The 13,548-nt window shown below is 50.7% G+C and overlaps 1 protein-coding gene across 2 annotated transcripts; it reads left to right on the top strand.

Annotated features, from left to right (window-relative positions):
• The first annotated feature begins 350 nt into the window (after positions 1-350).
• Positions 351-13,125, top strand: zgc:63863 (uncharacterized protein LOC393372 homolog). 2 transcript variants are annotated; one of them, XM_048994144.1, is made up of 9 exons: positions 352-377; positions 511-594; positions 1,169-1,354; positions 2,417-2,497; positions 2,603-2,789; positions 2,886-2,987; positions 5,741-5,882; positions 7,044-7,228; positions 10,773-13,125. In XM_048994144.1, exons 2-9 carry the CDS (start codon positions 525-527, stop codon positions 11,023-11,025), a joined length of 1,206 nt encoding a protein of 401 aa, XP_048850101.1. In that variant the 5' UTR covers positions 352-377; positions 511-524; the 3' UTR covers positions 11,026-13,125. The 2 variants fall into 2 exon arrangements, with proteins under 2 accessions (XP_048850102.1, XP_048850101.1); XM_048994145.1 differs by lacking the exon at positions 10,773-13,125 and adding an exon at positions 8,232-8,434 and having other exon boundaries at positions 351-594.
• The last annotated feature ends 423 nt before the right edge of the window (positions 13,126-13,548 follow it).

Genomic DNA, 13,548 nt, shown 5'->3' with positions numbered 1-13,548 from the left:
TTAAGACCACCACTGTTATAAAATAAACTCTGTAGAACAAGATTTACTAATAATCCTCCCAGGGAGAATGAATTCACAGATTCACATTACTCACCGTGATTAATATAAATGAGAAATTAAATAAATTCAATTTATCTATTATCAATTATTACTAAAGACTTAGAAATTCCTACTTTGTAGAAAGACAACTGATTATCTCTCGGTTATTATAGAGGAGCGGGCGACAGAAGAAAAAACTACAATCACCATAAGACATTGCGTCTTTCAAAGGACGGGCTAATCATAAAGCTTGTCCAATCAGAGGCCTTACTTGTACGTTTTCTTCTCTTAAGCCAATCGGTAAAAGGGAAGTGGGTCAGTCTCTTTGCATGGTCAAGGTGGGTTTCGGTATCAAGGCTGTGTGACAGAAGGCAGTCAATAATTTGTATTCCGTTTATTTGCCCTTTGTCTTTTAACTCAATTGAGAGGGTAGAACACAATGACATCACGATGTGTATATTTATAATTTAGATTTCTCAAAAGAAATGAGGAAGGGAAGGAAGCAAAATAGTATCGGATCTAACGTGACTGAAAATCGAAAGGTAAAGAAACAAGGTGAGATGCGAGCCCTTGGTTGGATGTATGAAGGACTATATCGGTATGTGTTTAATAAATTACACAGCGCACGCATACCGGAGATGCCTGTCTACCGGATAATCTGAGCCTTGCAACGTGTGATGTTTTCCTGGTACTGTGCTGTTTATTCATAATTTTGTAACATCAGTAGATGTATATGCCAGATAAATTCCCGTGTGCCATTATAATAGAATATACGGCACGGTTATTGAAAAACAATAGTAATCGAAAAGCTAGTGAAACAGTTTGAAGTAGGTTTTCCATACTGTCTCTTTAAAAGTGACGCTTGGCACTCTCTGGCCAAGAGGGAGGAGCGCCGGACGTGGCATGGAAAGAAAGACACGTTCTCATTGGAATCCGTGGCATATTCATTTATTTAAAATAATTCCAGTACTCCTTGTTAATATTAATCTTAATATTATACCTTAAAAGCCCTGCCCCACTGACATTCTGGTTTAATTAACCTCTTTATTGTATCTGTTTACGCTTATGCAAAAGATTGATTGATTTTGACTCATTATTGATTGTATTGATTGAAACATGTCTGGTACAGAGCACGAGTCCCAGAAGAAGCAGAAGCTGGTGCAGATCCACCGGGCTCTGAACAGTGACCCCGTGGACATAGAGAGCCTGCGTAGGGCAGCTGTTAAAGAGGGTGGGCTGCTGACCGATGAGATCAGGAGGAAAGTCTGGCCCAAGCTGCTCAGTATCAATGTCTACAACCTGCCGGCCAAGCCAGGTGAGACAAGTGCCAGGTCTGATGAACCCTGTGTTCCCCGTACTGGGTTTATCACCAGAAGGCAGGTGATACTGCAGGTATTTTTGCTTGCAGGCTGTCATTTGTGTTGGATGTATATTTTATAGCTTTGACAAATCTCCAAGTAGGTCAAGGACAACTGCACACTGATTTGTGACGCAGAACCTTCCCGAGATGTAGATATCCATCCATCCATCCATCCATCCATCCATCCATGTTCTAACCGCTTATTCTGGTCAGTGTCAAGGGAGGGGGGCCTGGAGCTTGTCCCAGGCAGGGCCCAAGGCTGTGGTTCACCCTGGATGGAATGCCAGTCCATTGTAGGTCATACGGGCTATTTAGAAACACCTGTTAGCCTAGCTACATGCCCCTGAACTGTGGGAGAGGATCCAGAGGAGACCCCCATGACTCCGGGGGCAATATAAAAACACGCCCTGGTCTGCAGGTGTAAGGCAGCAGTGCTACTCACAGTGCCACCATGTTCCCTTAGTTATACATTCTAGACACGCCTGCCTTTAATGCATTTCTATACATTTTAGGTGTCTTATTCCCCTTATAGTACAAGGCGTGGAGGCAATGAAGTAACACATCAAATATTGCAATGACCAAAGGAAGTGCTGAACATCTCAGTTTTTTCTCAGATATTACGCTCTTCAAACTACCTCCCTCTTCCTTCGATGACAGCATTGCAGGCTCTTGGCGTTCATTCAACTAGCTTTCTGATGTAGCCACCTGGAACGCTTCTCCAAGAGTCCTGAAGGAGTTTCCACAAGTTCTAGGCACAAGTTGGCTACCTTGCTTGAACTCCTTGATCCAACTCATCCCAAACCAGCTTTAGGTTGGGGGATTGGGGGGGGGGGGCATGTCATCTGTCACAGCACTCCATGCTAAGAAGATAATACGTACTACATAACCCCGAAGTGTGCTTAGGATCGTTATCTTGTTGACAGACATGATTTTGAGTAGGTCCGGACTTCTGACTGCTGCCATATATTTATTACTGCATTTGATTATTGAAGGACTTGTTTTTTTTTTCATTAACAGCCAAAGATGTCCGTGAAAGACACAAAGATTACAACCAGGTGCTCATGGATGTCAGGAGGTCTATGCGCCGCTTTCCCACAGGTATTGATTGGTCTTGATTAGTCACGTGACGTTTAAAAACCATGCTGATTGGCTGGATGTGGAAGCCTGTCACAAGATGAGACGAAGCTTGGCTTGTCTCCCCAGGCATGCGCGTGGAACAGAGGGAGGTGCTCCAGGAACAGCTCATAGATATCATCCTGGATGTCCTGCGGAGGAACCCCCAGCTGCACTACTACCAAGGCTACCATGACATTGCCGTGACCTTCCTGCTGGTGGTGGGAGAGAGGATGTCTATAGCCATGGTGGAGACTCTGTCCAAGCACCACCTCAGGTGGGGGGCGGAGTTAGGTGGGCGTGACCTATGACCCTTGATTTCTGTGACACAGGAGCTCAGATGTCACAGAACTGTGTGTCCCCATGTTCACAGGGACTTCATGGACCCCACCATGGACAGCACTAAACACATCCTGAATTACCTGATGCCCATTCTGGAGCAGGTAGACCCAGAGCTGCACAGCTTCATGCTGAGGTATGGGCGTTCTCTGGCTAGGAATTGTGGGTAAAATGAACAATGTTGAATTGGCCTGCAGTCTTGCGTGATGGAGAAGCATTAATGGACGCAGTTATGAAAGGAGAGCGTCTGCAGTCTCGTTGCTCAGACATTAGAGCCACCTTGCTCCCGATCGATCCACTCCCCCCAGATTAATTTAGCTCCCTAATTGAACTCTCGTAGGTAATGGATGCCTGGAAAGACCACTCAGGATACTGGACAGAAATCGGCACGGGGCATGTGTGAGACGAGACGGTCAGAACCGCGTGCCGGGCGTCACGTGCACGTGCATCACGTGCATGCAGTGTCCTTCAGGGCTCCTTCAGGAACTCCTTACTGCCGACTCTGTAGTTTTGCAGCCGGCTGAATGCAGGAGAGGATGTAGAGGGATAATCATATAGTACACATTTTTTTTTTTTTGTGGGGGGGCTTGTGAGCCTTTTCTTTATGGTTCCCATTAGAAGCTCTGGTTTTACAAAGCGAGACCACTGGGAATTTATTATTTGTGTCTTACCCTGCAGCTCCCACCCCTCGATTTCTTTACTTTTAAAACCTCGCAGTGATCCTGCTAAATGAATCCCTTCCACTCATGGGGAAAAAAGGACAATACTTGCTCCCCCCCCCCCCCCCCCCCCCCCCCCCCCCAGCAAGTGGTTAGAGGATGCAGGGTAGCACAGATATTAATTGCAACGGATCAAATGTAAGAGATACAAAGAAAATCTATTCTATTGATCTCACCCCCCCCCCCCCCCTCACCTGGCCAGGTGGGATGAGTAGGGGGGCCGCACTCTCCTGCTGCAGGACCTCTGTTTGCTCGTTATGTGGCTTTTCTTCCCTATAGCTGCATGTGAATAATTGATTAAAATGACAAGGAAGTGCACCATTAGGGTGTTTAATTGGGGAGTCTGTGCGTACCTTTTCCAGGAGCTGTCAGGCTCTGGGAGCGCTCCGGCCGGCCGCCGTCCGTGTTCGGGGGCACAGTCGGGCTCCGTTTGCCAATTAAACCGTCTGAAAAGCTGCTGGGATGTTTATCAGCCGGCTGGCAGGGCCTGCTGCACTCGGTCGTTACTTAGCTGCTGTACTGGGTGCATGAAGAGTCGCATGGCACCGCTCAGCTTCTACCAGAGGGGGCAGCAGTCAGCTAATGCTGAGCTTCAGGCTGACAGAACTGACTTTTCGAAAGGATCGAGGATTTTTATTGCCAGTGTGGCATTGCGAGTAGGACGGAACTGAGTAGGAGATCTTGTCAAAGCACAGATAGAACGTACATATGGTAAGGACATGTAACATACTGCAGGAGCTCAAATATAGGAGTTACACAGAAACAGAGTAGCTACACAGAATGTTACAGAAAGATTTAGAAGCACCTGCATTGTATTTGAACAACCCAATGGCTTCCTTATAAACACTGCATGCAAGCTGAGACCTTGATATAAACAGAAGCTATTTTTAAGATCCCTGACATTTAAAATTTAGGGAATAAGTGGCTCGTAATAAATAATGAATGTCCCATTCTTTGGAGGAGGTAGCAAGTTTACCGGCGGACTTCCGGACGGAGTGACGGGAAAATGACTCGCCAGCCTCTCTCCGGAGCGTCCCGGGGGTTTCTCACCGGGGGGGGGGGGAGAGGAGGATTATCTGGCGTTTCGAATGAACACGCAGCCGGTCTTTAGCTAAGCTGGACAAATATGAGTCATTCCAAGCGATATTTTCAGCCACTAAGACGCCCCTGGCCCTCCTGCTTCCATGTTTGTTTATTTTCCGATTTAACCTCACAGCGGACGCCAAGTTCCCATGACGATTACCTGGGCAATTAGAAAGCTGTCCGGTTAGCTGTAGGCCTTATTAATGCCACCAGGTCATCTTGGTAACCAACCCTTCTCCTCCTGCTATGCTGAGTTAAAGGGACGAAGCGTCTCTGAAATGTACGTATTTCCAGAAATCTTGGGCTCCCGGATTGGTGCTTTTTGGGTGGCTGCTGTCCTGCTACAGAGACTCTGCAGGTCCCCCCCCCCCCCCCCCCCCCCCACACACACTACTGGGCAAGGCTGCAGGACAGCAGGACCAGAGAAGTGTGACATGGCCGTCCAGTGCATTGCCTGTGTGGCTCTGCAGATTAACTGTGTCTCACTCCATCCTCATCCCTCGAACGATGGGGGGGGCTGTGTGGCTTTGCGGGTTGGAATCTCAGGGTTACCAGACGGATGTCACTGATTGGCCCCTGAGAAAGGCCCTTAAACCCGCATTTGCCCCAGGTACCGGCTGACCCTGATTTTTCAGAAGAACCCCACGTTGCTTTTGGACAAGAGCATCTGCTTTGTAAATGATTTTTTTTTCCCCTCTATTTTTAATGTTTTCATCCTTTTTGGGAAAAAAAGCATTTTCCTTGAAGCCATTCCTGGCTCATCACACCCATATCAGCAGTATCAGTCTAGCTTCAAGGTGCAGGGTTCTGAGCTACGCCCTGAGTTGTGTGTGCCGCTCTGCGTAAGCTCCATGGCTGGCTGAGCCGCGCCACTCCTTGCGCTGAATCGTCACCCTGAGGCCTGGGATTCCTGCTCTGAATAATCGCACACGCCGCTTCTGCATCTTCGCCTCTGAGGCTCGCTAAACAGCACCTGCAGAATCATCGCTCTATTTTTAGCTGAATGGTTGATGCAAGTCCACATAGCTAGGGGGCGCCATTGAGCACCACGTGCCCTCATGTCGCTGTTCATGTCTTGCCGCCGCAGGGCAGAGGTGGGCACCATCTTTGCGCTCAGCTGGCTGATCACGTGGTACGGCCACGTGCTCTCCGAGTTCCGGCATGTCCTCCGACTCTATGACTTCTTCCTGGCTTCCCACCCCCTGATGGCCATTTACTTCGCTGCTGTGGTAAGGATCCACCTCAGCCGGTGACCTGTCATGTGACCTGTCATGTGACCTGCTCCCCTCATGCCAACTACAGAAAAGTCCCACCCACTGTCATGTAACACCCACTGCCCCTCCAAACTGTACTGTAACTCACCTGCATTTGGCTCATTTAAAGTCATTAATTACCAAAGGGCACATTATCGCCTCAAACTGTATCACAGCAGCAGATGCTGCAAGATGTACCGGGACTGTGTTGGACCTGATCCTTCAAAAAGAGGGGCCTCGAACTGCAGTCAGCAAACAGGCTTTCGACTCCCCCATAAATGTGGGGGTGGTAATCTGCTCTATGGTGGTACACCAGTGCTCAGGTGATTCTTTTGTCGAGGCGCCAGTTCAGATAGGAATCGATTTCTGGTAAAGCCGACGGTTTTGGGGAGATGGTGAAGGTCTCTCTCACTCTCACCCCCCCCCCCTTTTAATTTTTCTTTCTTTAATAATTGCACTTCACGGGATTTCACGGTAGCTGACCCCAGAGAAAGTTTCCGAGAAGGGCATGGGTTTTAATGACTTTATTTATTTAAAAATCTCCCCTTTTTGTTGCCAACGTCGCGTGGGAATCGAGGGCAGCTCTCGCTGCCCGGTTAATTACACAGCCCTAATGATCTCGCCAGAGGTTTGTTTGGAAGACTTTCGCTATTTTTTTTTGGAGGGGGGGATTGGATTAGTGAATCGTTTCTTGTTTTCTGAGAGCCCCCCCCCCCCCCCCCCCCTTAGATGCATGGTGTGTACCAGAACAGGGCACCCCCCACCTTTTGAAGTGTGATGAACCTGTCTGTTGGGTTTTCTGGTTGGATGCTGAACAACCCTTCTTCGTCCTGAAGAGGCGGGACCTACCCACAGTGCCCAGCAATGGTCTCTAGGCTTCCTGGAATATCGGTATGAAGGTCACCTCGCACTGTCCCTTTAAATGGGCATGGGCCTGTCTGCAAGCCTTTCCAGCTCTGTTACGTGTTTAATGTGTGGAGCAGCAGGTGATGACAGATCAACCGTGATAACAGCTTCACTAAAGCGGCCGAGAGCAGAGGCGGATCGAAAAGCGCAGTGAGGCCCCCTGCCCTGCGTGGGGCGCCCCGCTCCACCACTGAGGTAAACAGCTGGGTGTTTGTGTGCATCCTCCCCCAGATTGTCCTGCACCGGCAGGAGGACGTGCTGAGCTGTGACTGCGACATGGCCAGCGTGCACCACCTGCTTTCCAGCATCCCGCAGAACCTGCCCTATGAGGAGCTCATCGGCCGTGCTCAGGAGCTCTTCTCCCTGTACCCGCCTGCCCTACTAGCCCGCCGGGCTGCCCTGCAGTCCCGCCACAGGTGAGGAGGATGCACAATGGGGGGAGGGCGGGTAGGGGTCTTGAGGTGGGAGAGGCAATTCTCACCCCATGAGTGAAGACTTGAGGATCCTCCTCAGCTATGGACCTGAAGCTGGGATCCCATTGGGTAAGTGGTGGAATTTGGGGCCATCCAGTTGCTGAGCAGTAGATCCCCCCACCCCCAAGCAAGATGACATCTGCTAAGAGCCTGGGGGTTTGAGTCAAACAGACACCTCCATTGGTGCCTCACACCAATATCTTGACAAATCGCAAGTTAGAACATAAGGTTAAGGCGTGGCTGAGGCTGCATCGAGGGGTGGCGGACAGATCGCTGTGGGGGTCCTCCGCACAGGAGGGGGGCAGCGCTGCACTCTCACAGTGTCCCCGAGTCCACATCGCCCGCCCGCTCCGCCTTCTGCTGCTGCAGCTCCAGTTAATTACGCGAGCAGCCCGGCGATCCTTCGCTTAATAGATGCGGCGAAAGTCGCGCTCGCAGCTCTTGTCGCACCAGTGAATTAAACTTTAACGGGAGCCTTCTGATAGCTGCGCTACATCGTCACTAACGCCTTTGGGTTCCTGCAGTCAGCCAAAAAGACCCACGTTAAAAGCTGCTTATTACATCCCGTCTCCTCACATAAGGGCACACACCCGTAAATCGAGCATCGCCATACGTATTAATTAAATCGCACGGCATGCGCCTAAATGGCGGGTTCTGCTGTTCTGCATGCGGCCAGCCGGTGGCGCTGTGGAGTACGGAATCGGCTGCCTGCCTCATCGCCATCGCTAATCTTCACCGCTTATGGAAATGTGACCAGTGTGAGCCCTGACTGTTCGCATCTAAATCCTTCAGATATAAACCTTACTTGTCTGGCTGCAAGATTGAATTTGCAGATGTCATTTCCTACAGGGAGAAAAAGTCTTTCACAGTTTTACGGAGCTGCTGTTCTCCCTATATAGTTCACTCTTTTGTTTTTTTTCTTTCTTCTCATGTCGGTTGGGTGCAGCAAGAGGAATTCTCTGCACTTTTGGCTTCTGCTCCGCCTGCCCCCCCTGCACATTGAAGGGGGACTTCAAGGCCCCTTTTGGGGGCAACAGTGCAATAAATGAGACATGTCCCGTGGTAATTATGTGCATGCCTAATTTTGCATAAATTACACCTCCCCTCAGCATCTGCGGCCTCTTGGGGCTATAGGGCCTCAGCAGGGAGCCGGCGGGGGGGCGGGGGGAATTTGTGTGCCTGCTTTGGGGCGGAATGGGGGCTAAAGCCTGTCCCCCGCTTGTATTGTTCCCGATGGAGATGAAATGTGTGTGCACACCATCTTAACCTTTCACTCAATTGCCCTCCCCCCACATGCCCTAAAAAACGGCCCTGAATCAGCCCGCAAGCCGGCCCTCCCTCTTCCAGCCAGGAACAAACTTTTTGTCACTGGATCTCAACATGTGACTTGAATAAAATGGATCCTTTGGGGACTTGGAGGATCAGGAACTGTTTGGAGTCTTGCAGTATCAAGAACACCCTCATTTCTATGGCAAATGGACTTCAAAGGGTCCTCGCAGTGCTGGGGGAGCAGCATCTCCCACCATGAACAAAGGGCGGGGTGGGGGGCACAGCTGGCAAGTTAATCTCCATCAGCCAATCAGGACGTGCTCCCGCCTCCACCGGGCCCCAGCTGGGTGCTGCTCCCATCATCACGTACGCAAGCCGGGGCTGTGCTGTCAGTGTCTGACTTTACTTTGGCTTATTCTGCAACGCCCCTGTCTGAAGTGGGTGGACTGTACTGCCCCCTGCTGGTACAGCGATGCCTGGCTGGCGTTTGTCTGCTACTCATTATGGGAACACGTATCGTAATAGAGCCTGTTATTCAGGGGTCGAGCTGTAAGTGTTTGTCAGTGGGCCAGCAGGCTCTTTGTACAAAGGCAGTGATGATTTGTCCTCCAGGAGCCAATGGATGGACAGCAAGCACTCTGATGGGAGCTGGTGATGGAGAACCTGGTACTCTAGAGAGAGGTGAAGACATCTCTCCATATATTAAATGACTGTCTGAAGTGGGAAGGGCTGTATGGCGAGAGCTGCTTCTCTGCACTGCCCAAATCCCCACCCTATGACTGGGGAAGGAGTGAAGGCACGCCTCAGTACCGCTGGGAAGGGGGGGAGAGGAGACGGAGGGAAAGGAGGGAGGTAGAAGGGAGGGAGAGTGGCAGAGAGGGAGGGGAGAGGGAGAGAAAAGGAGAGGGAGTGACGGGTGCAAAAGCTTTTACTGTCCGTGCATCTGCCCACTGTCCTGCTGTTCCGCTAAGAGTGGCGAGTGGTACAGTCCCCCCGCCAGCCCCCCAGGCCCTACCACGCGACCCGCACCTTATGCAGGGATCCTGTGACTCATTTGTAACAAGAGTGTTAGCGCGAGAGTCTGTGGGATCCGGAAAGCAGAGCAAAGGCACACAGTGGCTTCATTCCCTGACTCAGGAAAAACATCAAAGGTCTTGTTCACCTCCGGCTTGCATTCCACTTCCAAGAGGAAGAATTACAGCGTGACGCGAGCATCGCGTCCGGGAGTCAGGCGGCCGGGGAGTGTTACGGTGGCCCTTTTGGGGGGGGTTGTGATGTACGTAAGCCAGTACGTCACCAGTTTGCGAGGAGCACGTTTCATTACGGGAAAACCTGCCTCTTGGGGTCTCAGCTAGTGAAGTTTAAAAGTTAATTGCCCTAGCGTTACCTGTCAGCTATTCTCAGCTTTATAGCATTAGCATCCAGATCCTAATGAGAAACCAGAGAGTGGAATCAGGTCTAATTTTAAAGGAAATTAAGTCTTTAAGGCACGGCACTGTTGTGCATGCCGCTGTCGCTCTCTCGGTGAAGAGGGGCACGCTTTCACAGCGGGGCTCGTCTGCATTTCATTCTGCGCCGTGTTTACAGTGCGTCTGGCAGGGGGATAATGGGGGAGAGGTGAATATTTTATGAGTTTTTAATGAGATTTATAACCATAAACGCAATTCCAAACTGTTGAATTAAAATTTCTTCCGTACATCACCCAGGTTTCTGACCTGCTTCGGTGGGGGTGGGGGGTGTGCACACATGTAGGGGTGTCAAAATTAAATTTAAGACGTATGCAAATATCCATAGCCCCCTAACCTTTCTGGAGAGCTAAGTGAAGTTTGACACCCGAGTAATCTGAAGCACAGAGATAGCAGATGATGAATATGATTCATTTCCGCTGGATTAGAGGACATGGAGGACAAATTTCTTAAAGGGTCAATCCCTTAAAAATTTTTCATTTCTGACATGTTTTTCATTTGGAGCTTTTAGTGAAAGTTAAGGTTTCCTGAAAATCGTGCATGCTTGAAAGCTGAAAAGCTGCTCTCGGGTTGTTTGCGCGTTTTGGCCAGTAGGAGGCGTAGCAATTAAGGACAGCTGAAAGCTGCTTGTTACCAGTAGCTGCCCTGCTGTTGTACACTTGAGTAATGACTCTATCTCTCTCTCTCGCTCTCCCGCTCTCTCTTTCTTTTGCTCTCTCTCGCTCGCTGTCTCTCCCTCCCTGTCATCCAAGCATCACCCTTAACTGCTTCGAGGGCTTCCAGTTGGCCACCCTCCACCAGCGGCCAGACGCCATCCTGCGTCAGCAGCTCCACCGGCCTGACCCCGCCCTGGCCCCGCCCCCTGATGTGGCCACGCCTTCTGGGAGCAGCCCGCTGGTAAAGGCAGCCGTGTGGGGCATCTCCGCCACCCTTGGAGCCGCTGCTCTCGCCGTGGCACAGACTGCCCTGGAGTGGGCGCCGGAGTTCCTGATGCAGCTCTTCTGAACTACTCTGCCTTCCCCCCTCCCCCAATGATGGGGGAGGGGGGAGGGGCGTTTGTCCACACGGTAGCTATTGTGGAACTCTCCTGTGCTGGTATTGCTGGGGAGGGCGCGCGGGCCTCTTTTTGTGACGATAAGCATTTTGAGTGCTGGTCTGTCAGCAGGACGTTGGGGAAGTGTGCAAACTGCTGATCAGCCTCTCTAACACAGAGCAGGGACTTATTAAGTGTTTCCTATTTTTTTTTTTCTTTTTTTTTTTGCCGCGAAAGCGAAAGACGGGAGACGCTGGATATGGTGTCGGAAACACGAGTGGTAATGTGGTTTGTAGGGACTCCGAGTGACCCGGGGAAACTCGGTCATGGCGTAGAGGAGGCTGGGGGGCAGTGATGCTGCGGTGGGGGGCGTGTCCCTACAACTGGATGGAGGGGGGGAGTCTCTGGCAAAGCTGTGTCCCCCCCACCGGATTCATCCTGTTTCCGTTACGGTGTCAGAAGACCTTCTGCTTTCGGATGTTCTGTACACCCACACGAGATCTGAAAGTTTACTGATCTCTTCAGTACGCATGTTAACGCTTTAGAGGTTGTGTACAGCCTCCCCCCAGGCCTGGAGATCAGCGGGACGGGTAGTCCTATGCCAGTTTCACAAGCACAAAACTTATGTTAATTAAATGACTGGCATGCCCCTCCCCCCACCCCACCCTTCCCATTGGCCTGGGTGGAATGACACCCCAGCTCTGCTCTCCGCGTTCGTTCGTTTTAAAAGTGCCACAAATCGTTTTTGCTGTTGCCGAGCTTCAGGTGGCTGCCATGTTTTTGACTCATTGTTGTTATTTATTCCTGGAGGGAAATCGCACCTAAATATTAATTCATGCCTGATATTCATGACCCTCAGCTAAATATTCTAATGTCTGCCATCTTCTAGGATGGGGCTGTAAATTTTTAGTCTTCTGAATGATGTTGTTCTGCCTGTGTACCTCTAGTAATCCCACAAATGACGTGTGACCGCAGCCTGTAAGTAACTTTCCCCCAAATGTGAAACAAGCGCCCCTCCTTTAGATTTCCAGGCGTCTTATTTGCATGAGTGGTGGGAAGTGAAGGCGGAGCTTCTCGCTTCAGGGCCAGGCTTATGAGGCCTGCTGGGTCCATGCTAAATCCAGCCAGGATGGCGGTGTTCGGCGTACGCCTGCAGAAACGTGCAAGTTTCGATTACCGTGGTCCATGGATTTAAACAGACACTCGCGGGGAAGCCGGTTACGGCTGCAGCTGTGTTCGGTTCAGCGTGCGGCTCCTTCCACTGGGAATCGGCCCCGATCCTCGATTCTGGGGACCACAGGACCAAAGTCAGTATGTCTGCCAGACGGTTTTCGCTCCCTCCGGAGCAGGAGCGCAAGAAAACTGCAGGAAGGTTGCAGTAATTCTGTTTAGAGATGATGATAATTTAGGAGTATTTAAAGTTTATTAATATTTTAAAAAGTAAGGGAATTAAGGAAATCATTTTTAAGATTTTGTGGATCTTTGTACTGATCTCTCGCAGTCTGCAGGGAGGTACATTTTAGGAGGAGAGTTTAGTGCATCCAGCCTATAACTGTATGTATGGGGGGTGTCACCACAGTGCATGTGATCCATGGCATATTGCGATGGAGGGGGGGGCTCCTTTGTGGGGACCAGAGCTCAGGGTGGGTCACAGCTACAGTGACGGCTCCTGAGGATCCCCGCTGCTTTGGACAGCGGCGGCTGAGCGTCACCACCAGGTACCCAGTAAGTGCGAGCTGATCTTTGGATACCAGGCAGGGGCTCTCTGATCCCGAGAGGAACATTCCAGAAAGGAAGCTTTGGACTGTCACAGCGCCCACTGCTTTGTGCACTTCACACCAACAGTCTTGAGGTTCGAGTGGCGCCCAGTCGGCCGTCTCAGAGGCTGCACGGCTCCTTTGTGTCCCTTGTGTCAAACATCTTGTGATTTTTCTCAAAAGTGCCAGTATGTAGCTCTATGCTACCACACTAGCAGGGCCTTGGCCTCTCGGAAACGGTACCAGATTGATGTTTCGTTTATTTTTGTACATGTTAACGAAGAATAAATAAACTTTGAGAGGGAAAACCGAAAACGTGTCGTCTGTACGGGTGGTTTTTCCTCCCTCTGTGAAATGTTCTCAAACCCGATTCCATGTGTGATTCCAGACTGCAAATGGGCTCCTGAAATAGCCGGCCGGGCTGAACGTGCTAAATTCACGAGTCGGCGGCGAATCTGCTCGTAGCAGGGCACAGGGTCGTCCGCGGAGCAGGGGGCACACCCCGGGGGCGAAGGCCTCACCTGCACCTTCAACCCCAACCTCCCCGAACTGCGGAGGTGAGAATTAATATTCATGCAACGGTAGTGGCCCCCCCACCTGGAGCATACCAACTTCACGGGGGAGGGGCGGAGCTTCAAACCCGCAGGGCTCTCTGCGGTGAGGTTAATTGATCGAATTAAATCTGCTTCTGCCCGGTCAGCGGTGTTGCAGTATTAATAATGAAAAATGACTGTTAAG

The sequence above is a fragment of the Brienomyrus brachyistius genome, chromosome 23 (assembly GCF_023856365.1).
Source record: "Brienomyrus brachyistius isolate T26 chromosome 23, BBRACH_0.4, whole genome shotgun sequence".
Lineage (NCBI taxonomy): Eukaryota > Metazoa > Chordata > Actinopteri > Osteoglossiformes > Mormyridae > Brienomyrus > Brienomyrus brachyistius.
Note: the sequence above shows the minus strand (reverse complement) of the source record. Positions and strands in the feature narration are given on the sequence as shown.